General features: G+C 41.2%; 1 protein-coding gene and 1 pseudogene across 2 annotated transcripts; one reads left to right on the top strand and one right to left on the bottom strand.

The window, feature by feature from the left end:
* Positions 1 to 85: 85 nt before the first annotated feature.
* sgsm1a (small G protein signaling modulator 1a) lies at positions 86 to 27,551 on the top strand. 2 transcript variants are annotated; one of them, XM_068311364.1, is made up of 25 exons: positions 86 to 152; positions 289 to 332; positions 11,032 to 11,107; positions 15,639 to 15,801; positions 15,990 to 16,142; positions 16,230 to 16,297; positions 16,980 to 17,125; positions 17,524 to 17,661; positions 17,933 to 18,057; positions 18,612 to 18,679; positions 18,801 to 18,964; positions 19,345 to 19,480; positions 20,231 to 20,357; positions 20,748 to 20,812; positions 20,942 to 21,087; positions 21,968 to 22,096; positions 22,196 to 22,378; positions 22,544 to 22,609; positions 22,849 to 23,718; positions 23,815 to 23,939; positions 24,660 to 24,742; positions 24,871 to 24,980; positions 25,141 to 25,237; positions 25,394 to 25,561; positions 25,808 to 27,551. In XM_068311364.1, exons 1-25 carry the CDS (start codon positions 134 to 136, stop codon positions 25,894 to 25,896), a joined length of 3,558 nt encoding a protein of 1,185 aa, XP_068167465.1. In that variant the 5' UTR covers positions 86 to 133; the 3' UTR covers positions 25,897 to 27,551. The 2 variants fall into 2 exon arrangements, with proteins under 2 accessions (XP_068167465.1, XP_068167464.1); XM_068311363.1 differs by having other exon boundaries at positions 22,786 to 23,718.
* On the bottom strand, positions 4,224 to 6,539 carry LOC137592093 (pre-mRNA-splicing factor ATP-dependent RNA helicase DHX16-like; annotated as a pseudogene).
* Positions 27,552 to 27,954: the final 403 nt, after the last annotated feature.

Here is a 27,954-nt window from a genome sequence, read left to right as displayed (position 1 = left end):
GGTGACGGGGGGGGGGGTATTCACGGGACGCCCTGCGTGTGTCTTTAAGAGGCGTGTGCGAGCAGAGGTGGAGTCGCAGTGTGTAGCCAGCTGACAGGAGGGGACTCGATCGCAGAGAGGAGAGACAGCGTTCATGGCTGCAACAATGGCAGGTGGGAGCCAAAGAAAAGCATGATACATGGATTTGGTTCAAACATTAGATCAGTATTTCTAAATATCTTCTGTATTCTATAGAAATTATTATTATTAATATACATTTTGTGTTTGGACTGTTTGTGATGTGTTTAGAGGCAGAGACCCGTCAGAGGCTGCTGCGCACCGTCAAGAAGGAGGTGGGTGTTTTCATCCAGTTGGAAAACCATTCATGATGATTTACAATGAGGCTGTGCGTCTCAGGTAGAGACCGGCAGGTTGTCACCGGTAATGAATGATGCGCTTTTACGCAAAAACACCACCTGGCACCTGGCTTAGGTTCATTTGAATTCTAAGTACAGATAGTTTCTATACATCTTTAAAACACAGTGTTAAGGCTCCACAACTCCATGAGTGGAGGATTGACTGGAGTTTAGTGGACATGGGAGAGTGAGCATCAGATCTTCTGCCGAACCATTTGTTTCAATTAGACACTTAAATGGTGCGTGTGCGTGTGCGTGTGCGCGCGTTTAATGCAAGTAATGAGTTACGTGGTGTTGAGTGAAAGCAAACATGGATGCGGGTCTGATGGTGTGCTGCTTCTCCATCATCTGAGGCTGCTGCTGGAACAGTGATGAGTTCAGTGGAGATCAAATGAATTTATTACTACTGACGTTTGTAAATAAACATTTAACTGATGAATGTCATCTTGTCAACTGTTAAAAAAAAAAAAGTCCCATAAACCTGTCATCTTTTTCTGGCACGCTGATGCTGAGATAGTCAGATTACATTTGGATAATTTGCATTATGTCCTTTTTTAATGTCCCTTCACGTTGTTTTTTTTTTTTTAATGTGTGTTAAGAAGCTGCTCATTATTCTGAAAGTCACACCAGCCTGGTAACCATCTTCAAAAAATAAAATAAAAGCGGTGATGATGCTTGTGAAACAGATTTTAAATCTCAGCAAGACTTTTTCCTGGTTAAATAAAAGAAATAAATTGTAAATGATTTTGCACTTCACAAAAATGATTCATTCAGAAACCAGGCGAGGCACCATAGTATCGTTAGCTGCAAGTATGCCGACAAAAAAAGAGGCCAAGCAGTAAACACAAGGGAGTCAGTAATTCAACACCACCGTGTTTATTTCCCTGGGTAGTTTATGTTGTACAAGAGCAACAACCCTTGTTTTGTTCCAGTAATTACTGTGGTATCTATAAAATAAGACCTAAAATATAAACACCGTACATTTCTTGTCTGTAGTGTACAACATTGGATTATTAGTGTGTCTCCCATCAGCATTGATCAGTGCAGTAATCCCCATCCTCCTGAGCTGCAACGGGCAGATATGTTGATCCTGACTGTGGGTCGTTACACAGGAGGTCTGTCTGTCTGTCTGTCTGTCTGTCTGTGTGTCTGTCTGCCTGTCTGTCTAGTCTTTCTATCCGTTTGTCTACCTTTCTTCCAGCATGAAGAAAGAACAGTACAGGTCTTACTTTTCTGTTGGTGTCATTCCTGCTCTGACGTAATTTTCTTCCCAGTCTTCATCCATTTTCAGGTGGATGTATTAGCTTAACACAGGAAACGTCTGTGGGATCAGCTGAACAAAGCATCTGTGGCTATTTCTATAAAAAGTGGAGTATCCTGATATAATAACAACTGGAAAAATCAGTCCAAAGCTTGTGTGTTGAGAATTATCATAAAAACTGCCTGACATTCAGACGACAACCAACAAGGCAGAGACTGCAACATCCCGCAATTTAACCTGACCTACTCTCAGGGTAGGTCAAAGCTATGCACTAGCTTTGACCATAGATCAAAGCTAGTGCATAGGTAAATCAAAGCACTAGCTTTGATGTATGGTCTTACACTGGCCTTCTCCCTCGTCTTTATATCTTGTCCGGTTCCTGAGTCTACAAAAGTTGAAATTTGACCTTGACCTGGTTTTCTCAAGGTCAAGGTCATCTTCTATTTTTCATCCCCTTTGCCGCCAGAGTAATGTGTTTCCCGTTTCATCTTTCTATCTCCAATGGTTGCAAAAGATATTTGGTGGACAAACAAACGAACGGACGGACGGACGAACACACAAACACTGACAATTACAATACATCACCGCTTTGATCAAATAGAAAAGAGGTTTCTTCAGTAGATTTGAAAATGAGTGGTTTATTTTTAAGTCCCTTGAGTATAGATGAAACCTGTCAGACAATTTGTTGAGGTATGTTTGAATTGATTTTACCAGAACGTATGTTTGGTATTAAGATACCTGAACCTAATTGACATTATAAATTTATTTTAGGAAATCCTTTTAAGCATATTGTTCTGTGGTGGGTGCTGATTTCACAAAAACGTGTTTCATAAAAGCTCCCATTATCGTACAGTGGCATTCTATTAAATTTCAGGTGAGATAATGTAACTCATCCGTACCTACATATAAGGATTTACTAATCGCCCATTAAGAACCAGTCTGTTTGTGTTAACCAATGACGTTAGCGGTTCGGAGCAGCTATGGAAGTGATGGGAGTCATTCAGCTGTAGGGAATCAAACCAGTAGCTCCATGATCCACTATGTGGTCCTTGTGGCTTGGAACTGTATGTCAGTGGTTCAAGGGAGGATCCTGGTGGTGCAGGGTGATTGGTCATTCCTTGTACTGGAAAATACCATGGAAACAGATGTTTGAACTAAGACCACACGAAATTCATTAAAAAGACAAGAAATTGACCGAAGATATTGTATGGTTTTTAAGTCACATGAAAAATTAATACATAATAATCTTCTCGGTAGCACCCAAGACACAACTCTTAGCATTAGTAATGGATGATGATTAATAACGCAACATTTGACAAGGAAAATGCAGTATTTATGTGTGGAATATCTATAAGAAATTTAAACTTGCGGCATCTAAATTTATCAACACGGAGGGGCTTGTAGAGACACGAGTCGCTGATGCCTTCACTGGACCATTCCTCTGTAGAGTCCAGTGAAATAATGATGTGTGTACCTGCTAGTGGGGAAAAATACAATAATAATAGGTGGAAGTATTTCTGGTGCTGACCATTGAGGGTAGCAATACTTAATGGAAGGCCAGTTGTTCAGTGGTCCTTCATATGGTTGCAGAGTGGCGTTCACCTCCTCTTTCATGTCTCCCCTTCTGCCTCGTTGCTGCTTTTGCTGTTTGACATGTCGTCCCCCGAAAGACATTAAGCAAGGGGCTCCATCCTGTCCTTCACACTTAGTTTCTGTACCATCATTCAAAAATGTTATATTTTATCACAAAAATTTCTACAGACAGAAAATTTGACATGAAGTGGTGCATTTGAGCATTTAGGGATTCTCATTCATTTTATTTTTTCTGTTTCCATGGTTACAAGTTTACTCAAGCTAATTCCAATGGTTGGTTTTATTTCAGGGAAATATCTTAAATACTGTTCGGTATTTAAAACAGCAACAAGCTTGTACACATGACAATCAAGGGCTGAGGTGGAACCTTCATTTATTTATCAAATTGTTTTTATTTCTGTTTTACTGTCTTGGTGGTTAGAAGATGAAATTATCCTCATTTTGTGGGTGATATTTGCCTCAGATGATACAACAGATGAGATATCTGAATAAACACTGAAAGACTCAACTTTAGAATATCATGAGAATTTCATGCTTGTATTTTCCATTGAGGAAATGAGGAGGCTTTTATTATTTCTTTCTTTTGTACATTCTTTTTTATTAGTCATAAAACATAACAGAACAATAAATCAATGCATTACAAAATACAATTCGGAAAACATATGCAAAAGAAAAAGAATTATTTTATGGCTACTTGTACATCCCCACAGAGGGGAATAACCTGCATGAATAAAATGAGATGTACTTAACCAGTGACCAGTTGGAGTCAATCCTAGGCTGTCTCATTCTGATAATTAAAAATATGTAATTACTCTTCAATTTCTTATTTTTTAATTGGTTCTGCCATTTGTAAAAAAAAAATCTTCATTCAATTTCATTAAACTAATTTTGTCAAATTATCATCTAATTTTACCTACTTTATCATCTATCACCGGTGCATCGTAGGGGAGGGGGAAGAGGACGAGGTTGCAAAGTCAGTGGGATCCTCTTTCGCTGAGCTCCTCTTTTGTTTTCCCCTTTTCACGGGGCATCTTTTTGCTGCTGCTGTCCTCCAGCTGCAAATAGTGAGGAGCAACATCGATGAGCCAGCTGCTGTCTACTTCCTTCACTTGTCTCATGAACTCCTTGGTGGTGAAGAGGAGCTTGTGGTAAATGAGCCAGCGAGGCTGCTCTTCGAACAAGGAGCTGTTCGGGTGGACGTAGACTGCCTGCTGGTTCTTGACGGTCTTATATCCACCTTTTCTCTGCCGTGCGGTGTGAATAAAGTACAAATGGGCAGGTTGTCTCCTGCACAGCTGACCACCTCCACCTCAATGTGATGCATCAGACCCTCCAGCTGGTCCCTGACATCTCAGGCCCTCTTCATTGATCGGAACTTGATGAAGTTCTCATAACGACACTGAGTGGAGTAGCCGCTCTCCACCCACTGGGTGTAAACATTAAGTAGCATCAGATGGTCCACTCCTGGCACCACAAAGTTCATCGTGGTGTTGTCTGCGTGCACCACTTTATCTTTTGGCCGATAGAAAATGGAATTGTTCACCGACAACATGGCCGCTATCGTCAGTGTTTCACCGGAACACTTTTATTGCTCAGAGACCAGGATCATCTTGCTCAGCATGGGGTCCACCGGCAGCTCCGCCATCCTGCGGCCCAGCTTTGTGAGCTCTCCCAGATGGTTGAGTGCACCCAGAGCATGCAGCTGCTCCAATGAAAGGAACCAGTGTCTCATGAGGAGGTGGGTCCATAAAGTCAAACTGAACAAGGTCATTGATTCCTAGACTCTTCGACAGCAGGACTACATTTTCTCCTGCATGTCTGATGGCATGTTTGCGTAGATGGGAAGCACCAGAAGCTCTGCTACTTTGGATACAAGCCGTCTGAATCTATCCTGGAGCATCTCGCAACACGCTTCGATCTCCTCCTGTCTGGTAAGGAAGACTAGAATATCCGCTTGGGTTGGGTGACATGGATCGGCAACTGTGACATCACACAGGCTTCCAGTAGTTTGCCTGTGGAGCTTTTGTGTAGAAGACATCAAATGGACCTCATTCCCCATGCGGAGAAGGCAAACCACCGGCTTCCTGCTGAGAACCATGGCCTCAGATTTGGAGGTGCTGATCCTCATCCCCACCGCTTCACTCTCAGCTGCAAACCGGACCAGTGAGTGCTGCAGGTGACAGGCGGATGATGCAAACAGGACCGCATCATCTGCAAAAAGCAGCGATGCAATCCTTAGGCCACCAAACTGTAAAGCCTCCTCACCACGATTACGCCTCGATACCCTGTCCATGAAAATCACAAACAGAATTGGTGACAAAATGCTGCCCTAGCGAAGGCCAACAGCTACTCAGAACAAGTCCGATCTACTGCCGAGAACCCAAACACAGCTCTCACAGTTCTCACTCTCATGTACAGGGATTGGATGGCCTTGAGTAGAGGCCTCGTCACCCCATATTCCTGCATTACCAGCATATCCCTGGGGAGCCAATTGTACGCCTTCTCCAAGTCTACAAAACACATGTAGACTGGATGGGCATACTCCCAAGCCCCCTCTAGGATCCCTCTGAGAGTAAAAAGCTGGTCTGTTGTTCCATGACCAGGACGGAACCCACATTGTTCCTCCTCAATGTGAGGTTCAAAAATCTGCCAGACCCTCCTTTCCAGGACCTTGGAGTAAACTTTCCCAGGGAGGCTGAGGAGTGTGATGCCCCTGTAGTTGGCACACACCCTCTTTAAAAAGAGGAACCACCACCCCAGTCTTCCACTCTTTCGGCACTGTCCCAGACTTCCACGAGATGTTAAAGAGGCGTGTCATCCAGGACAGCCCCTCAACACCCAGAGCCTTCAGCATTTTGGGGCGAATTTCATCAATAACCGGGGCTTTGCCACCGTGAACTTGTTTTACTACCTTGGTGACTTCTACCAGAGAGATTGATTCAAATACCCCATCATCCTCCAGCTCTGCCTCTACAACAGAGGATGGGTCAATTGGGGGTAGTTGGATTCAGGAGTTCCTCAAAATGTTTCTACCACCGACCGACAACCTCCTCAGTCAAGGTCAACAGTGTCCCATCCTTGCCATCTAGAGCTTGGATGGTCCCCCGTTTCCCTGTCCTGAGGTGTCGGACAGTCCTCCAGAACAACTTTGGTGCCGTCCGTAAGTCCTTCTCCATGGCCTCTCTGAACTCCTCCCACACCCTCTGTTTTACCTCCGTCACAGCCGAGGCTGCAGTCCTCTTGGCCTGTTGATACCCTGCAACTGCTTCAGGATTCCCCAGGGACAACATGCCCCTGAAAGCCTCCTTTTTCAGTAGGATGTCTTCCCTGACCACCGGAATCCAACATGGCGTTCAAAAAACGCAGTGGTTCAATAAAATGAGGAGGCTTTTATTCTTTCAATGTCAACTCTTGTTTTAGCATCCCAGATACATGCAATTATAACTCATTATAAGCTCAGTCAGAGGGTTTTATCTTACTTCAAATAAATGCATCCATGGTGGTGGATCCAGAATATTTCCTGCTTTTCTTGTCTTGAAATTAGATTGCTGTCAGTTAAGTGGATGAACTGATAAACCTCCATATGGTTTAATGAAAGTTTAATATCAGGCTCTTATATCAAACTGAGGTGTACACCGTTGTGTCCGTCGTCCTGCGGCAGTGAGCTCTTTGTGTTTGGTCTGTGTTGAGGTTTTTGTTTCCTTCTGTTTGTTCATGGAACACATCACTTAACATTTAGGGCACGCTGAACTCTTTCAACCCTCTTTGCTTTCCAATACAATCTAAACTCCCCTCTTTATTGGTTTTAATCACTAAAAACTGACGCATAAGGCAGTGTAACAGTTGTTTTCACAGAGCTGAAAATTTTCCCCTTTTCCTGGACTCTCCTTACCTACATTATTGAATTTATTCCTAGTGTTCCATCTTAGATTACAGAATAAATTTTGAGACTATTCCTGACAAGAAAAATATGCATGAAAATCCCTTCCTGAATCTTGAATCCTGGAAGGAGAAATGCAGCGACTTCAGTTTGATTGGTTTTCCTCTGGGCCGTGAATGTCCTCTTATCAGCGGCGACCAGACCTTTCCCTTCATTACGCCGCCTCCTGTGTGCGGATGTGGCCTTGCTGAGAGTCAGTCTCTTTCACGAAAAATGCAACCTGATGGAGTCAGGAGTGCACTTCATTAAAAACTGGCATACATTCGTAGCAGTTTTAAATTATTTTTCATGTTTTTCAAGTAACTAATCCCACTTTCAAGAAAAAAAGATGCTATTGTTTATTTTTTCATTTGTTTCACTTTATTATGAGACCTAGTGGTCCAACCATATGGTATCTCTATGCTGTGTGTTCTCACACTCTTCCTGACCAGTGTGCTGAAATAAACCTGGATGTGGGCCATTTTTCAGAGAGCGTTGGAGCAGAATTACCTTATGGCACAAAATGGATTTGAATGAGATCTCCTATTTGCTTTAGCTTTGTTACCGAGACCCTCTTTCAATCAGTCTGTCTTTATCCAGCTCTCAGTGGCCCTCTGAAGTTTGCTCCTCCGTGTGTCTTTTTGTGTGGCACTCAAGCACAAACACACACCTGTGTTTGCTAAAGGAGAGAGGGAGAGGCGGGGAGAGAGAGATGCTTGGAAAATACGCCACAGAGATCTGCTCCATTTGCTTTGCTGTTTCAGTGGCGCGTCATATAATCCACCCTTGTTTTGTGTTTTATACTCTGTAAAGATTTCTTAGTTCCTGTAATCAAAATAATGCTGGGTTGATTCATACTGCTGCAGCAAGATGCAAGAACTTGTCGTAAAAACTACAATAGATTTTTACACCCAAATGAATATTATCAACCATCTAGGACCTAGATGGTTGAGAATATTCCCTTTGACTTTCTGAATATCACCAACCGTCTAGGAGGTGAAGGTTTTCAACATAAGGCAATAGAAGCGTTAGGATCACCTGACTGAAACAGAATTACGATACACACCGTAACTCGTAAGAATAGACACACTGTAAGTTGCTCTTACTGTTACAGTTAAGGTCATTTTAAGTTACATTTGTTTATTGATTTTAATATTTTGGATATTTAATTTCAATTTCATTTCATTTCTTAGATTGATATGTCTGTACCAACTTGGTTCAACCCTTTAAGGTACATGTTTGTATGAAAGATGCTATTTAAATATCGCTGAGCGGAAAAAGGTACATCCCAAAAAAGAATGCAAACTGTAACATTTACAATGAAAAGATCAGGCGGTATGATTAAAAGAGCAGCAATGGTATGTGCATGTGGTGGGTTGCCTCCTGACAATTTCACATTGTGTTCTTTCTTTGATCTGTATTCCTTTTTGAATAATTAATTAGCATTTTAATGCTGAAATTTTCAGTCAGCGAATACAGAGGTGTATTTTTTGTGATACATAAATCCAAATCATATGGATGAACACTAGAAGCAACCTCTTTTTCCCCGTATGCTGCTTCATCCTCCAGTGGCCACACAAGGGATAATGGATGGGTCTTTCTCTCACTTTAATTTCTTGGTTCTTGTGCAGGAGGTTATTGGAATACTTTTTTCATTCTGGCTGATGCCTCCAGCCACAGCGGTTGGTTGAAATAGTTTCATCATACATCTTTGCTGTAACAAACACATTTAATGACTTACATTGCACATTTAACACATTGCTCTATCTTTTTGGGGTGGTATTTACATCATTCCACCATTAAATGATGCAGTCTGGGTAGATTTGTGTTTCTTTGACACCGCATTAATACACTTGTATTTTTGTGGATGGATAAAATGTGGAAATGACGGCAGCAGAGTGCATTCAAATCATTCAGTGTTGACTGTTATTGAAGTCATTTTTGTTTGATTCAAAGATGATTGAATGTTTTTGATGCATCTGTTTAAGCGGAAGTGATCCACTGTGCGACACGTGTCGTCTCCATAGTAACCAGCAGGTTGTCTGAGCTTAGACACTCACCATATTAAATACCCCAAGGCCTGATCTGTAGTCCTGATGAGCGAGATGAGAAAACACAAGGAGTCTACATCCTTAAGTTGGCAAATCAATGAGGTTTGACTGTGTCAAGTGTGCTCAGAAATAAAACTGGTGGATGTATTATGCATGCACATGTAAGCATTCTGAGGGGATGTGGACGACACGTCTCTGTTGTGTCGGTAGCATGAATCATGAAGATATCAACACTACTGGGAAAAAAAAGGCCAGAAAAGCAGAATGGTTTCAATTCCAAATGAGGTAAAATTTCTTTATGGACAAGTTTTCATTTTCCGAGGAGATTTGACAGCATTTGTATTCAAAGTGTTTTCATTTTTTTGATGTTAAATTTGTTTGTTTGTTTGTTTGTTTTTTCCACAATTGAGAGATCAGCCATGCAGCTTTAGTTTCTCTTTTCACAATCATTTCTCGGCATCCAGATTTTTTTCCTGCGTCATCGCATAAAGATGTAGATTAACGTCTCAGTGTTAAATGTGAGATGTTGATTGTGACAATCTGCTCTATTGGGGGGGGGGGGTTTATATTCAGGTGTTGGAAAATAAATGATCTGTATATCAATTAGCTTTTTTTTTACTGCTTAATGTTGTCACGTCTTTACAGTTTATTCAGACACTTCTGCACAAGTAAACTACATTATGAAGTCATTCTGTAAGTCAGAATGACTTTTATATTTGGTTATCATTATATTACTTGAAGACTTTAATACATATTCCACCACTAACAGGCAGAGGCATTATAACCCTATATCATATGTGTACAAAAAGTAAAAGATTATTGGTCCATAAAATATGGCTGTAGTGGAAAAACCAACGTGAATCTTCATCACCAGGACACTTTTATGATCAAGCTGTACGTATCAGTTCATGAAAACTAATATTGGAGGATGGAATTGATATGCAAATTGGAGAGAAGTTAAGCAGGAGGGAAGCTCAAACCACTGGAGCAAATAGCTACCTGTGTGTGTGTGTGTGTGTGTGTGTGTGTGTGTGTGTGTGTGTGTGTGTGTGTGTGTGTGTGTGTGTGTGTGTGTGTGTGTGTGTGTGTGTGTGTGTGTGTTTGTGTGTTTGTAGCAGTGAACAGACGGTGTGTTCTGGTCACTGTGGACAGACTATTCAACAGGAAATTGCAGCTATCTGTGTGACTGCGTCCGGAGGTGGATTTTCTCTATGCAGATTGCAGAGCAGTGCCGACATAATGTGTGTGTGTGGGGGGGGGGGGGTGTACTGGATGGATTTATCAGTGATTGTGAACTCAGTGATGTTGTGATGACAAAATCTATGAGTGCTTCAGACCTCCTCCACCTTTTTTTAAAATTTTTTTTTATAAAGTTAGATTTGCGTGAGTAGGATTGTCAATTATTTGATGCCTCACAATCAATCGCTCCCCTCAGGATTATAAAGTGTTCAGGAATTTATCCGTCCGTAACGGATGAAAGCATCTCCCCTGAGTTTTATTCTGCCACCATACCCCCAAACGTACCACTTCCAATTCCCGGTAGAAGTCCTTTTGATGAGAGCTGGTGACTCATCCACCAACTTAACATGCACTCTTCCCACCCGCTAGTTTCTCTCTACCTCTTAACTTTTAAAAGCCTCGATCAGCCTCAGCACTTCACTCTCTTTCCATCATTTTAACCCCTTGAATCAATTCTCATAAATGTTTATATCAGTCAGTCAAAGGCCCATCAAAGCCCTGACAGACTGTGTGTGTGCTGGCTGTGACATGTTAATGAACGGGGCCGTCCGTCACCGTCTGTGTCGTTGACAGGTGAAGCAGATTATGGAGGAAGCTGTCACCAGGAAATTTGTTCATGAGGACAGCAGCCATATTGTGTCCTTCTGCGGTGAGTAAACAACAAGAAAATGAATCACACACCGTTTGTCTAACACCTTTTGGATTATTTTGTAGTTGTGTCGTTTAAAAATCTGTTTATTTTTTGAGTCATCTTTTGATTTCTTGTCATAAATTGTTTTTTATCCAACCAATGTAAAAATTGGATAGAAGATATGGCTTCTGTACATTTTATAAATGTATTAAATAAGTGTTGAGGTGAGGGTTGCCTTTGATAGTTTGGATTTTCCTACGTTGTTTGTTGTTTCCATGGAAACATTTTTTTAAGGTGTGTCATCTTGTCTGGAGTATATCTTGCAACATTCTAGCATCCCCAAACTTCACAAACAAATAAACCAAATAACATATTTATGCCTTTTTATATCTTCCTGAATATGTAATCTCATCTTTCTCTCCTCAAAAGATACATTCTCACACAAAAACAGACTCGGTCACGAATTGGTGACTAATGAGCGTTTTTACATTTGGACTTATTCATTTTGAGACAGATGGTCGATGTTTATCTCAGAATATTTTAACAATCCAAAAAATAAACGCATTATCTCTCATAGAGCAAGAATTATTCACAGTCAGCGACAGATCATTTGCACTATTTTCCAGTTGATGCTGATGGAGTGTACTTTAATCGTGAGAAAGACGCTGCCCACATTCAGGCAAGATGTCTGTAAATTAGTAAAATGTCTGGCTCAATCCAGATCTGTTAGCAGTTGCAAGATATATTTGGGGATTTCAGTGTGAATAAATAGTTTCTCATCTTGCAGAAAATGTGTTGTTTCACCGGCTCGAAGCCCAGTCTGCAGAAAAACACTGTTCTCGTCTCACATGAAAAAACAGATAAATTGTGTGTGTGTGTGTGTGTGTGTGTGTGTGTGTGTGTGTGTGTGTGTGTGTGTGTGTGTGTGTGTGTGTGTGTGTGTGTGTGTGTGTGTGTGTGTGTGTGTATTCACTATAATACCATGAAAACATACAAGGCGGTGTACCATGAAACAGAATAGGTTTTTATGATCTCTGTATGACCTAAAGACACAACAACACAGATTTAATGAGCAAGGAGAGAAAGTTAAAATCTGTTTTCTCAGAATCAATAACTGTACTCACAACAGACACACACACACACACACACACACACACACAAACGCACTTCGGTCACGATGTCCCTATATATAATCTCTTCACACACAAATCAGCTCAGCAAATTCCAGTTTTTTTCAGTCGCTAACAGACGCTTGTCCAAAAGAGTCACATTTTCAAACTTAAAAAAACAAAAATTATGGATTGTTTTTTTTTATTATTTTCTAATGTTAACACACAACATTCCACTATAGCAACAACAATATTCCAAACCTTAGATACAGTATAAAAACCTCTGCTCCTGCAATGATATCAGTTCAAAAACAATTTATCGCAGCTGATAAACAAATAATTGAATTTTTTTTTTTTTAAGTTTAATATTTTTTTAATTTTATATACTCAATGAAAGAGAAATTAGTGGCCCACTCTAGTGTTAGTAATTCATCAAGCATAAATTAGTGTGCACAGGCCCTGAACACACACTCACACACACAGGGGTCCTGTACGCATGCAGGGGGATGTAGAGTGTCGGGCAGCTCTTTTATAGTGCGCCCAAATGAGCAACTTGTAAGGGTGATGGCGCCTTGCTCAAGGGCACCTCGGAAGTGCTCCGGAGGTGAGCTGACACCTCCCACTGTCAGCTCATACTCCGGGTTTTTTTGGGTGGGAGGGGGAATTGAACCACCAATCATGGAACATTGGACGACCCGCTCTACCACTGAGTCACTGCCCCCCCATTGACACACAGCTGATCATTACCAAGGGTGGGTCCGGCACACCCAGTGGTTCTCACCCAGGTGCATCGCCTTGGAAGATATCAGAGATCGTAGAGATTAGAGACAGTAATTTTGTGTTTTTTTACGTAACCAAGACATTTTGTGTACATTTTGCAGGCAAATACCATTAAAACGGAAACATAAAAGTCTATGTAATTTTTCAAATGTCAACGACACCCAGTATTTTGAAACCTGGTGTACTTTGATTGACTGCATGTACCTTATGAAGTGAAAACAAGCATTATTGTTTGACACAGTAATTTCATGTTGAGTCGAATATTCAGTGTTTTGTTAAAGTGTGTGCACAGACAAAGATGTATTCTATTTTGAAATGAAGAGTTAGTGTTTATTTAACAAAATGTGTTTTTGTTAAATAAACACTAAACGGTGTTTATTTAAAAAACGGTTTTATTATATGATTGTAGCTCCAGAGCCACTAGAGCTCAATGTGTAAAATAGATCATTTTGTTTGAACTGCGATTAAAAAGCATTCATTCTACAATGCAATGAATGCATAAATCCATATCAGAGGTAACCAGCAAACATTCCTAGTTACCATGATGGATTATTGAAAAAAAAAGTAATGTATAACATGATCAGATGTTATCCCTTTCATTCACTGTCCTTTTGTGTGCCGCTCTGTGTGTCACTGCCCAAGACTCTTATGCACTCAGTTGCCACAGATACAGGATGATAAGAGTCTGTTTACTGTCAGCTGTATTTAGCAGTAGGATTACAAAAGGACTCATCCTACCTGACACCATGCTCTTTTTCTTTGCATAAAATGTTTATGAAAAGTTCATATCGTCAAATAAGAACATTTAGGTCTGTTCACCTCACTGCTATTAAATCTGTGTCCTATAATGTTGATATGTTTTTATTTGTATGTGCTTTACATTGATAACAATATTCCCAATGCTAGAAGTTTTTATCTCTAACTTGATAAATAAGGATTAACTTTCAAATAATGGTTTAGGAGATACATTATATTGACAAAGTTTTCGCTCACCTGCTTTGATTCGCATATGAACATATGACATCCCATTCCTAATCCATAGGGTTCAATATGACGTCGGTCCACCTTTTGCAGCTGCAACAGCTTCAACTATTCTGGGAAGGCTGTCTACAAGGTTTAGGAGTATGTTTATGGGAATTTTTGACTATTCTTGCAGAAACACATGTGTGAGGTCACACAAATGAGCTCCAATTCATCCCAAAGGTGTTCCGTCAGGTTGAGGTCAGGACTCTGTGCAGGCCAGTGAAGTTCATCCACACCAAACTCAATTTGTTGCGCAGGTAGCATCTTATCACAGTTCAATGCTGGAATTCTCTGAGCTCCTGAGAGTGACTCATTCTTTCTTAAATGTTTGTGAAAGCAATCTGCACACCTAGTATTTGATTTGATACATCCGTGGCCATGGAGGTGATTGGAACACCTGATTCTGAATATTTGGATGGGTGAGCGAATACTTTTGGCATTATAGTCTTTTTGGTCTTTTCCATTTGAACCTAGACAGCAGAAATTATGAGGGCACAGTGGAGGTGAACTTTTTAATGTTACGTTTTGTTCTGACATTTTGTGTCTCCCTCTCATATTAATGTTGAGGATAAAAAGCCCGTCAGACAGATGAGTAGCAAAAATCAAGAGGAGAGGGAGAAGGTGTAGAGAAGATGGGGATTTATTTTGATTTAAACTAAAAAGTGAAAGCTGATGACACTTTTATTGGCTGCGTTGAAGTAAAACCCGGTTATCAGATTGTAGTTTCAGCAGCGGCAGTGAGAGTGACAGGTTTACCGACGGTGGAGGCAGGAGAGAATCAGTGTTAAAATGAGTGAGGATGATGGAAAGAGAGATTCTGATGTGTCGCCGCAGCCCCTCCCCGTGCTCGTCTCTCCCCAAGCCAGATCGCTCCATAGACAAGGGTTGCCTTGACAACCCCAACCTTCCCCCTGACCTCATGTGAACAGAGCCACGGGATTAGTATTGAAAGAGAACTCAAATGTCAACACAGCTCCAGGCACTGCCACGTATCCCTGAGAGGGAAGAGGGCCGTGTGTTTTTCTGCACAATCATCGGACATTTGCGTGTCTTCATGTTATCAGCTTTTGTGTCCACTACAGGCCACTGTAGCGAGAACAGAGGTGAGCCGGAGAAGGTATTCATCGATTAAAATGCAAATATGTAGTCTTCCATCTCAGAAAAACTCCTGAGAATGTACAAGAACATTTCAATTGTATTGCTGAAACATAAATTAGCATATTTATACACTGCTGTGCTGATTAATATTCTCTTATTAAGATGCAGGTTGAGATGCATTCTCTTTCTAAAGCTATTGTCACAGTTCCTCTGCATTCTGTATTCATAGCATCATAACTTTTTACAGTTGAAGGAATATAAGCATTCATCAGTCTATATTCCTACAAAAGCTTGTCTGCGTGATGTGCAACCTAAAATGGGATGCATTTTAGTACAAGGCACTAAAATATGTTGTTGGTTGATGGTTTTGTGTACGAAAAAACCACTTATTTAGCTTTCTGTCATAAATTGTCTGTTTCTTTTCTGTTTTATGATCATAACGGTGTCTCATTTCCATTATTGACGTACGACATTATTATAGCACTGATTGGAAAAAATAGAATTTGTTTTTTTACTTCCATACGTGTGTTTTCACACAGCTGCGGTAGAAGCATGTGTTCTGCATGGGTTGAAACGGCGAGCAGCCGGCTTTCTGCGCAGCAACAAGATCGCAGCGCTCTTTATGAAGGTGGGGAAGAGCTTCGCGCCAGCTGAGGAGCTCTGCAGGAAGGCCCAGGAACTGGAGCAAATCATTGAGACGAAGTAAGAGACGTGTTCACAGCAGCTGCTCCTCACAGCAGCTGAAGGCTTTTTTTTTTTTTTAATTTAAAACTTTTATGAAACTTATATAACTGGTTTTAACTTCATGCAAATGCAGTTTCATTGAATGAAATGTTTAATGCATGCTGTACTTATTTTGTTAAAATTATAACTTGTGACTCCATCTGTAGAAGAAGTCAAAGCTTGCAAAGTCAAGACAGTCTTCGCAAGATGCCCCGACTGCCCATCCTCAACCCACAGGGAGTCAAAAACCTCTGGATCCGGGCAGCTTTGTTTGAAAAGGTGCTGGACAAGATAGTTCTCTACCTGGTGGAAAACAGCAGGTACATCGAACCACAGATAAACGTCCGTTCAACTGGTACAAGATGTCCTTGTCCCGTCCAAACTGTCCTTTCACATTTGTCTTCCAGTAAATACTATGAAAAAGAGGCTGTTCTAATGGACCCTGTAGACGGACCCATCCTTGCATCTTTGTTAGGTAATTACTTGACATTTGTAAGAATTTGTGAATTTGAATGTAATCCTTGATCCTAAGCTCCTGTTTGAATGCCTATACCTGGATAAGGACGCTACTTTGCTTTTTTTTTGTTTGTTTTTTTGTTAATAGCTTCAATCTTTTTACAGACTGCCAAAAGCTGAAGAACACAGAAGCACATTGATGGCAGCAGTTCATAGAAACAGCTAGAACTCAGACACTTAAACATAATTCTGCAGCTGAACTGTATTCCATTTATCTCAAAGCTTGTTGTGCATCAAAACCAACATTTGTAGCTTCATGAAGTCCTCTTAATGATGTGTTATTCCAGTGTGGTACACGTTGTGTCATCATGCATCCTCAATACTGAAATGGTGCTGTATGTGAACAAATCTCTCCAATTTGGACAAATATAATATTTTTGCAAACCTGCCCAGATTATCTATTGGTACAAGGGTTCTCTCTGTTTACAGGCTTAGTTTTGTCTATTTACTCAGCATCCAACTCTGATGCATGACTGTCAGGTAACTCGACGCTTGATGTCCATGAACTACTGGTTGTTTGATGTGCTGCAAGAATCTTTCACCTGTCGGCCTGAATGTGTTGTTCTCCAGGGGGAAGTCATCACCGATCAAGCTCTAATACCATCCATTTGTGCTTTATAACTGCTCACCCTTTGTCGCAGTGGGACCTTGTGCTTTGGAGTACACAAAGATGAAAACAGCCGACCATTTCTGGACGGACCCGTCTGCAGACGAGTTGGTGCAACGACATCGTATCCATGGCGGCTACTGCAGACAGGATTCTCCCACAAAGAGGCCAACACTGTGTGTCAGTACAACAACTGGTTAACGCAGCAGATGATAACACACAATTAGTGCCAGGCTTGTTTTGTCGTGTCCCACGTTAATATATATTTATTACGATGCAGCGGCAGAATTCTAGCAGCGCCTCTCATCAGTTACATTCTCTTCTAAGATGGCCCCTGCTTGATTAGAGGTCCTCCAGTGATTACACCACATTCTAAGAGAAAGAACAGAGTGCATCTGAAAACATCACACTTCATCGTGTGATGTTTCAAGCAGACCGGCCTTTGGGTTCACGAGGACGGAGATGATTGAATATTCTTCCTGATTTGAAAAAGCGATTTGAGATCTCAAAGACAGTCATCAGTTGCTTTTGTGACGTTTGCTCTCTGATTTGACAAACCATGTGTTTACCTTGTGTAGATCCAGAAGAGACACTCCAGCAGCAGCATGGACGAACGCCCCTCCCCCTCACCGTCAGCTCGTGAATACGTGGAATCCCTGCATCAAAATAACAGGGTCACCCTACTGTTTGGCAAAAACAATGTCCTCGTACAGCCGGTAAAACGTCCCTCGTAAATCATCAGCGGGAGTTAAAGTGGCATTCCAGCACCTTTGATAAATGAATCCTTCTTATTGACGATCCATCCATCCAAGTTTCAATCTTGAGCGTATATTTAGATTTTTCAAGTATTGAATAATTTAGTAAATGTCTGGGTTTATCGTCATGAAGTTCTCCTGCCTGCCAAATCCTGCTTTAACCCCCGACTACGCCCTAGAAATACTGTTCCAGTTTAAATTGCATCTCGGTCCATCCGTGTGACCGTTCCAGAGGGACGACATGGAGGCTGTTCCAGGTTACCTCTCTCTGCACCAGAATGCTGACATCATGACCCTGAAGTGGACGCCAAACCAGCTCATGAATGGCTCTGTCGGAGACTTGGACTATGAACGCAGGTGCGCAGTCGTTCAGCTGCAAGTGGATTTTGATTGTCCTGATTTTTTTGTTGTTGACAATATTGGTAATCCTTCTCACATGAAGAACACCTAAAATGTAATGCGCTTCCTCAGACTCTGCGTTATTACTTCATTTCTTTTTTTCTGCTCTTTATATAACACTCCACTGTTACTGAATAATACAGCGTCTTTGTTCGGCCTGGGGACTCAGTATGAAGCTGATCTGATGATTTTCATCACACCAGCAGCCCGTAGACAGTTTACTGACAGAGACACTCAGACATCTCTCAAACCAGCAAACCATATTATGTTCCTGTGCCTGTGCATGGTTTCTCTCTGCAAGCAAAAGGGTTATTGCATTAGGCAACTCAGCACCTGCTCATTGTGTCTGCACTCCAGACTATTAGCTATAAAATTAATGTTCCTTGGGATTTTGACTCTCTCAAATCATACTCGAGCGTTCCGTATGGATTCGTTTTTAACTGTAAGCAGGTCCATTCGATATGTTCAGACCAGGTTAGTGCTTCACTGATTATGTATTTGATGTTTTCTAGTGTATACTGGGACTATGCCATGACAATCCCTCTAGAAGAGATAGTTTACTTGCACTGTCACCAACAAGGTGGGTCGACACAGTCGTGAATTTTGACACCACAAGAGATGCAAAATAAAAAGACATTGAAAACCAAGTCAAATCAAATTAAATGACTGTTTAAATATGGAAATCTACATGTCTGTTGAAGTTGACAGTGGGGGGACGGTGGTGCTCGTCAGTCAGGATGGGATCCAACGACCTCCACTTCGCTTCCCCAGAGGAGGCCACTTGCTCCAGTTCCTGTCCTGCCTGGAGAACGGCCTGCTTCCCCACGGACAGCTGGACCCTCCGCTGTGGTCGCAGAGGGGAAAGGTCGGCGCAAGAGATCTTTTTTTTTTTTTGCACAAATTCCACATATTAAATATTCTCATTGCTAAATAACTGTTTACCTGTCTGCTCATTTAATCAACCAACAAAAATTCATTTGCATTTCCAGTTTGAAGCCAGTGTTTGCTGTGATGGTAATGAATGTATGGCTTTTGAATGGTTGTTATTTTGAGAGCTGTGAACAGCTTTGTATCTGCAGCCAAGCTGGATAATTAGAGCCACCCACACATGTTCAGCCACCGTTAGGAAGCGTAACCGTATGGAAACTCGTCGTTTTTAATTCACACTGCTGGCTGAACTGGGCTCCAACAGTTGAGAATGTTTTGTTCTTGGCTATTATTTTAACAGTTATTTTCCTATCACAGGGAAAAGTGTTTCCTAAGCTGCGGAAGAGGATTCCTCAGGGATCTGAATCCACAGACTCCGTGTCAGATAAAGAAGAGGACGAGGCCACAGATTACGTCTTCCGTATCCTCTTTCCGAACATCCGCTCAGACTTTGGTGAGACTTCCACCCGAGCGCTCCCCAGCCTTTACACGTTGTTGTATTTTTATGATAATGCTACTCATTATTTACTACGGTGACTGTAACCCATCCTCCTCATCTGATACCCTCCCCATCCCTCCAACTATGTAGACAATGCCCCTCCTGGTTGCGTCCAGGAGGTCCCACAGCTGTCTGGAAGAATCCCCCTCACTCACAGGAAGTGGCTGTAACACTGTCACGCCATGGCCTGTCTGTCAGCTGGCCTTGCTTTAATTCACAAGATCTAATATCCTCCTGGCCCATCCTATGCCCCCTGGCAAAGTTTATTGATGCGTCCCATTATTAAAGCCCTTTTCACTCCCATGCCGTCATGTGTCACAATGTTTTTATTGCATTATAGCGCAGTAACCTTTTAATAACCGCTGGATGAAATTTTGATTGATCGCTAATTGCTTTTAAACTACAAAGGGCTGTTGCTCACGTAATACTTTTCGCTATAATAATGAGTTTTGAGTATCATAGCATCATAATGTCAAACCATGCACCAAATCTCAATGGTGTTAATGTTTTAATTGCTAACAATAATTAAAATATTGTGCTCTGAAGTGCTTTTTTTTTGGTTCAGATCAGAATTGATTAACATACTTCTGCTTGTACAAGATGCTTCCAGCTGTGATCAAACAATTTAAAACATCACATGTAATTAGCTTTGAGAGCAGCGTGATGACTTTTCAGTGATGGTGTTTGTGTTTGCTCGTGTTGCAGTGACTCCTCCAGACTTAATGGATCAGGGAGTTTTGTGGCAACCCACTCTCAGGAAGTCCTCGTGTTCCTCTTGTTCTCAGGGGAGCTTCTCTGAAGGGGCGACACCCAAGGGGTGCAACTACGAGAGGTGAGCGATGTGCACACTTCATGGTACATGCATGAGTTGTATTAGAAACAGCTGCAGGAGCAAACAGATGTAATATTAGTGCCAACAAGAAAATTCAAACAGTACTGGGAAATGAGTAATAATACAAGAACCCAGGAGTTGAGGCATTTAATTCATGGAGGTGAGTTCAGGAAATGAGATGATGAGCAAAGCTGATTACAGACTATAAAAAAAAGCTGTTGGGCTAATTATTTTTTGTATGACAACACAAACACTTGAACAATGAGGACCAGCACTGCACTTAACTTAAATTAGATGCATTAATTCATGGTCATTTGAATGGTCCCTCAGTAGAAAAAGAAAAGACTAGTCGCATCTACAAAAAGTGAAATTCTCTGCTGATTCCTGCAGGACTCCTCTAAAGATGCTGTGCGACAACATGAAGTATCAGATCATCTCTCGGGCATTTTATGGATGTATGTAACTGCTCTTTTTTTTTTACACTGACAATCTTTCGATGTCAGTATCTGCCTGTGGTCACCTTCGAAATGTCAGGAAAGAGTGCATAATAAAGGCATTTATAACTAAGCTGTATCACCTACTAGGGTTGGCTTACTGCCGTCACCTGTCCACCGTGCGTACGCACCTCTCTGCTCTGGTGAATCACACCATCGTGGCGCCTGACATGCCGCACGATGCCTGCAAAGGCCTCACCACAGACGTGTGGCAGACATTCCTCCAGGACTGCACTGTAAGCATCGCTGCTGACGCGGCACTGAAACATAGACTTTAAGTTGATGCAGAGAGTATTCTGCACACACACACACTCACACACACAACACACTGTCTTTCACTGTCACTCTCCTGCCTCATCCATATTCATCTTCTGCTAATCATTGGGCTGACACCTCGTCTCCTAGTGACGTGTATGAAGCATGACTAATAGACCTGTCAGTCACAAATTCACTTCTGCAGCTTTCCTAGACATTATTTACATTTCCTTGGAGTCACACAGTGTGGCCCTAAGCACGAAAAAAATACATTTTTACAAACCTGGATACTTTTTAAAATTGAAATGTAATACAAGATTAGTATTTTTTTTTAAAGTGGAAACTGTTTTTTAACTAATTGTGGATTGTCAATTTTAATGCTTCCACTGTTTGTTTACGTTTACTCAAGTCATTGTCATATCAGGATTCACGTTCGTATGGGGTGATCAGTCTACGTCAGCATAAGTTTTTCCAGGAGCTGAGGCATCCTTGTCCTTTAGTTTAAATATCAAATTAATTCATTTGGGGCTACCCTATAAAATAAAAAATATAAATATAAATTCAGGGACAAATAACTGGTAGATTAACAGTTGGTTAAAGATGTTTTTGATCTGGATTCTCAGCTGAAGGTAATAAATAATAATCAGCACATGCTGTGGAGTAACAGTTGGTAGAATCAGCAGGTCTGCAGTCACAGCCATCTGACACCCACTTGTGTTTATTAAGCATTAGTGGCATCGACAGTAAACGTTACCGTGATATTTCTGTCCACAGACTGTCATGGTGTTACTTGAGCTGTTGGATGTGTTAAACAAACAGTGAGCAAGATTACTTATGAACTTAAATTTCTTGTGTCATCAGGCGTACGAGGAGAAGGAGCTTCTTCGTCTGGTCTACTTTGGCGGCGTGGACGCCTCCCTGCGCAAAGAGGTGTGGCCTTTCCTGTTGGGTCATTATCAGTTTGGAATGTCACAAGCTGAGAGGAAGGAGGTTGGTCATTTGAGCAACTCTGGATCTGCTTTTAGAGTATTCCACCCGAGCCTCTGATCCTTCATCCCTCCCCCTCACCACCCCCACCCCCCACCCCAGGTGGATGAACAGGTCAGAGTGTGCTACCAGCAGACCATGAGCGAGTGGCTCGGCTGTGAGGAGATCGTCCGTCAGCGGGAGAAAGAGCAGCATGCAGCCGCGTTAGCCAAGTGTTCCTCTGGAGCGAGCATGGACAGTTCAAACCAGAAGCTGCTCCACCATGACTCCACCGTCAGCAACGAGGTGAAGCAGTAATTACATCCCATAATGTAGCGTGTACCAGTAGAAGCGGCAATTCAGGTTTTTAAATCAAAAGTAAACGGGAATTAGCAGGATTTAAACGACCTCAGTAGACAAATGAAGATTAAAAATAGTTATTTCATATATATTTTATTATATCCTTCTCAGTCCTCCCAGAGCTCAGATCAGCAGAGTCTGACTCGCCTCCAGAGCGACTCCAGTAGCAGCACACAGGTATCTCATCATATTATATCTCACCATATTATGGCCTGCAAGACAATCTTTAACAAAGAAGAAGTCTGGTTTTTGAAATGTTAAACTCTGATCCTGATTTTTATGAGGAATTTCTCATTGCATGTGATCTCAAGTTAAACCAATAATCCTCATCCCTGCCCTCTCTCTCCTGCTAGTTCTTTACATCCTCCTATCCATTCCCTTGGAGTACCCTGCTTTCCTTTGGCTTGTTCTTTCAGGTGTTTGAGTCCGTAGAGGAAGTAGATCAGATTGAGGCAGAACCCAAGGCTGAAGAGGTCAAACAGGTGCCAAAAATGCCCAACGGAACTTTGCAGAATGAGACAAGTTCTCCTGACTCTGGACATCCCTCCTCCCGCAACTTCTCTGTCACCTCTGGCCTGTCGGACGGCTCGCTTAGCACGGAGGACAGCGCAGCACCTGATGCAACCCTGAGCGCTGCAGCTGTTGCTCATGTACCACAGACCCCAGTACAGGACGGTCAGGGGAAAGGGAAAATAAAGGACGCAGTGGAGGAGGAGGAGGAGGGTAAAGCACCAGATGTGGAAAATAAGACTGGGGTGACCAGTGAAGATATGATCCAACCATTGGACGAGTTGCTGGTGAGCAAACCCAACGCTGTTGAGGAGTCGGGAGCAGTTAAAACAAAAGAAGTGGACAAGTCGAAGAAAAGTACACCAGAAGATGTTTTATTGGTAGAAAGCAAAGAGAATGTCTCTTCCCTGGCTCCTGAAGTTGAAAAGAGCCTTTTCTCAGCAGACCCTGGGGTCTCAAGAGAAGCCTGTGAGGCTCAGGTCACAACCGAATCTGATGAGTCCCCTTCAGCCATAGAGATGGAGGAAATCCCCAAAGCCAAAGTATCCATGGTGCCTTGGAGCAGAAAAGGACGTTGTGAAGAATCGTCTTTCTCTGACAACTCGGCCCCTTCCACGGCTCTCAGGCAGGAGGAGCAGCCGGGAAAACCCAGTCCAGATGGCACAGAGTCTATCCTGTCAGAGGAGCCGGAGATGGAGAACCTTTACCCCAACTTTAACTCTCTGGCTGTGTCCCAAAGCATCAAGAATGAAGAATCTACTGGGAGTGGCTTTTCTGTATGCACACATATTTTATTGGGAGTTCAGATTCATTTTCTTCAAGAAAATCAACTTTACTTGAATTATGTATTCACTTTTTTTTTTTTTTTCCAGCAAGAGCTTTTGGATTCCTATACATTAAATCTCCACCGCATTGAAAAGGATGTACAGCGCTGTGACAGAAATTATTGTTACTTCACTCCTGCCAATCTGGAGAAACTACGTAACATCATGTGCAGGTAAAACACTGCCAGCATTAGAGATGTAATAAAGAGTTTTAATGTGCTCATTTCATCCAATTCTTTATACACAAAAATTGTGTACGCGCAAAAAAAAATGCTTCATTAAATCTGAAGGACATAACTGGCTGTATTCAGCTGCTAATTTCTATTTTTCAAAGAAACAACACACAGCTTCTCCCTGTAAAGAGTCAGCAAGAAAAGGATTTGCCTGAGTTGGAATGATGTTTGCTAAAGTTCACAGAGGCCTGACTTGTTAGGATTTCATTAAAAGTGAACCTCTTTTTAAAGATTCAGTTCTTCTGAAGTAAATAGGATTGAGACCGTGTGGCACAGACAGCCTTCATGTGTGGAGAAAAAAAACCCTCGAATGACAGTTTAAGTGGAATAATATTCAACAAAGAAATTCTCTTCCCTTCACACAACCACAGCCGAAAGGCCACCGTATAATCGGAAAAATAAATGCTGCTTTCCCGCTGGCAAGGGGTAAATTGATTTCATACCAGTTTATATTTACAATTCAGAGGTGTCTTATCACGTCACTGCACTTCTTATTAATAGATTGGTCATCTTCAACATTAGTTTGCTTTCATGAACGGTGAGTAACACTTATTTTCAACACTGAAGAAATAAATCGAATTTCATTTCAATGTAGAAACCAGTGTGAGATAAAACCGGGCGAGAGCAGTCAATTCTCTCCTCTTGATTGTACATTTTCAGTTATATCTGGAGGCATCTTGACATCGGATATGTGCAGGGCATGTGTGATCTGCTGGCTCCACTTCTAGTCGTTCTGGATGACGGTGAGTCAGTGCTCTGAGTCACTTCTTATTTTCCCTCTTCTCTGACATTTGGTGTATTTTTACAGTAATTGATGGAACATTTCACCCACTTGTTTTCTCACACCACTTTCTTTGTGTTCTACTTTCAGAGGCCATGGCCTTCAGCTGTTTCACTGAGCTCATGAAGAGAATGAATCAAAACTTTCCACATGGAGGAGCTATGGACACTCACTTTGCTAACATGCGTTCTCTAATCCAGGTGATGCAGCGCTGGCAGTCTTCACGTGTACTGCAGCAATCAGGCACCATTCTAAATCCATTAATTGCCCACAAACAGCCCGTGTTTCCCCCACGTTTTACTCCACAAGCAGTCTCATTATTTCTTTTCCCGGATCTGCTCTGATCCCCTCTCTCTGCAGATACTGGACTCTGAGCTGTTTGAGCTAATGCACCAGAATGGAGACTACACCCACTTCTACTTCTGCTACCGCTGGTTTCTCCTAGATTTTAAACGAGGTAAAGCTCCAGCATGTTGCACAGAAAAGTTGCTGCCAATTACGGTGGAAGGAGATTCATTCTTGAGGTTGTGTTTGTGGAGAAATTTGTCTTCCATCTGGGCCCTCAAACACGCTGACATGTTTCAACTCCTGTTCTGTGTGCTTTGTCTTCCAGAGCTTGTGTACGATGATGTGTTTGCAGTCTGGGAAACCATCTGGGCAGCCAAGTGTGTGTCCTCCAGTCACTTTGTTCTCTTCATTGCCCTGGCGCTAGTGGAGATCTACAGGGACATCATCCTGGAGAACAACATGGACTTCACTGATATCATCAAGTTCTTCAATGGTAAGACCCTTTTATACCCTCTAAATAGGTGATGCACTGATCCAACACATTACAGCCTAATTAAACCTTGCTAATGATGACTACCGAGCTGAGTGTTGACCTTTTTTCCAATTACAGGGTCTTTCAGTTTTCTTATCAGAACATTAAATGATCTCAAGTCTGTTCAGATGTTCTCCAGACATTACATTTTTAAAGCAGCGGTTTGAAATAGCTGAGTTGAATTTTATTCCTATTTTTGTCTTTCAGAAATGGCTGAGCACCACAACATAAAGCAGATTTTATCCCAGGCCAGAGATCTGGTGTGTAAAGTGCAGATGCTGATAGAGAACAAGTGATTGTGCTCTTCGTCTTCTTTCCTTCCAAGTGAAATGTGCGTGGCTGTAGCAGTTCAACAGTCAGATACTGCATATATGAGCAACTTCGCTCTCTCTCTCACACACAGACACACAGACACACACACACACACACACACACACACACACACACACACACACACACACACACACACACACACACACACACACACACACACACCTACCCATTCACACCTATAAACACATAACACAAAGCCTCAACAATCAGTTTGCTGCTATAAGCCTTATTGACTGTATCCACAATCTTACTGTGTTTTCATTACGTGACAATATGATGCTTCATTATTGCTAGTATGTTCAAAATGTATGTGGAAACAATGTCTTTCAAGATTTCTCAATATTTTTGTCAGAAACTACATAAGTGTCCATCTTAATCGTGTGCACTTAAGATTTTGAGAAAACAATGGTTTTAGTTGTACTTTTCAAACCTAAATGCAGAGCTGAATTCAACCAGAGACTATATTTATGAGAATGAAAACTTTTAATAGTAGTTTATAATACTTATTTTAATAGTTAAAGTCTATAGGATTACAGTTTAAATACAATAGTGGCCTATCCATCTATTCCAATCCCTTAATGATGAAAAGAATGGGAGAAAACTTGAATATTATTTAAACTCAGTAGCCCTAAATTCAGTTAATTTCACTGGGGACTTGTTTAGGCATTGGTTTGTTGTCCAAAATGCAACTCAAACTTAGTTACATTTAACATAACATTAGGAATATTCATAATATATGTTTTAGCATTACATCAGTGATTTCACTTCAAACAGTATTTCAATTGTCCTTGAATTGCGTCGTCTGCCAAATACTGTCTTTATTTGTTATGTGTTAAATGTACTGTACTAAAAACTAGGAAAATGTGTTTAACTTATGAGGACTATATTATGTTAAGACTTGTAAAATCACAGGCTTATTTTATGTGGATTATGGCTGTCTGGACCGATAATTATAGACAGCAACAAGTTTGAGTTGATAGTCCTCTTGAATTATCTTCCATAATCCAGTGAACACCTGTATATTTTGCTAAGTGTGTGGTTCACTGTCAGTAGCCTGTTTATTAATTCCAGCTTCCATGATTGTGAATAAGAAAGCTCAGATGAGACAGTGATAATATTTAGTCACAGCGACCAATGAATATGTCCACGTCACTCTGATTCTTCATTCTGAGTGGGACTGAACACAGGTTTGAAATTAGAAGACCCAAACTGACAGATTTTCAAAACAAACTGCAGACGACCAGTTATGATGAAAACATAATGTATTTAGTAGCTTTGGAGCTGGTAAGAAAAAAAATTATATATACACTTTTAACCCTTTAAATTAGTACCAATGTTGGCCTCGGTTTCCAACATTCATTCTCGTCATTCAGCACCTAAAACTCGGCTGGTCTTCAAGTGTTGCTTCATGAACGCTTTTATCATTGGTGTTTATTGTGAAGGTTAACAGTTATTGGGAAAATATATTATAATTTATTGTAATGTTTTTTGCCAAAAATATTTATTTATTTATCGATTCATTTTTCTCATGCAGATGCTGCTTTAATCGTAAGCCTGTTTTGTTTTTTTGTTTTTTTCATTTAAATTTTGTGGCCAGTTCTAATTGTGTATTGTTAAACAAATCAAATTATATATGTTCTTATAAAAAAAATAAAAATGGAATCATTATTTTTCCAAAACATTTTGCAATGCGCATTTTACTTACCTAAATCAAGCTGACAGCCAGAAATAAAGAGCATCATTAAGATATATAAGAACATTAAAAAATGAATGCATTCCCACACATTACAAATGTCACTGACCACAAACCGGTAAGAGAGAGCTCATGCTTTTATTGAGTCAAACACGGTAAGGTATGAAATGATAATTCTATCTGTTTGTTCAAGATGGATGTACTGTATCTCAACAACATTTCAACAGGCTGCAATGAAACTGAGTGGTTGATGGAGCATCATGAGGTTGTCGTTTTGCTCTGAGTGACAAATTACATCCCCACCACATCTAAATGGATTGTCATGACA

The sequence above is a fragment of the Antennarius striatus genome, chromosome 3 (genome assembly GCF_040054535.1).
Source record: "Antennarius striatus isolate MH-2024 chromosome 3, ASM4005453v1, whole genome shotgun sequence".
NCBI lineage: Eukaryota > Metazoa > Chordata > Actinopteri > Lophiiformes > Antennariidae > Antennarius > Antennarius striatus.
This window is presented reverse-complemented; position numbering and strand designations above follow the sequence as displayed.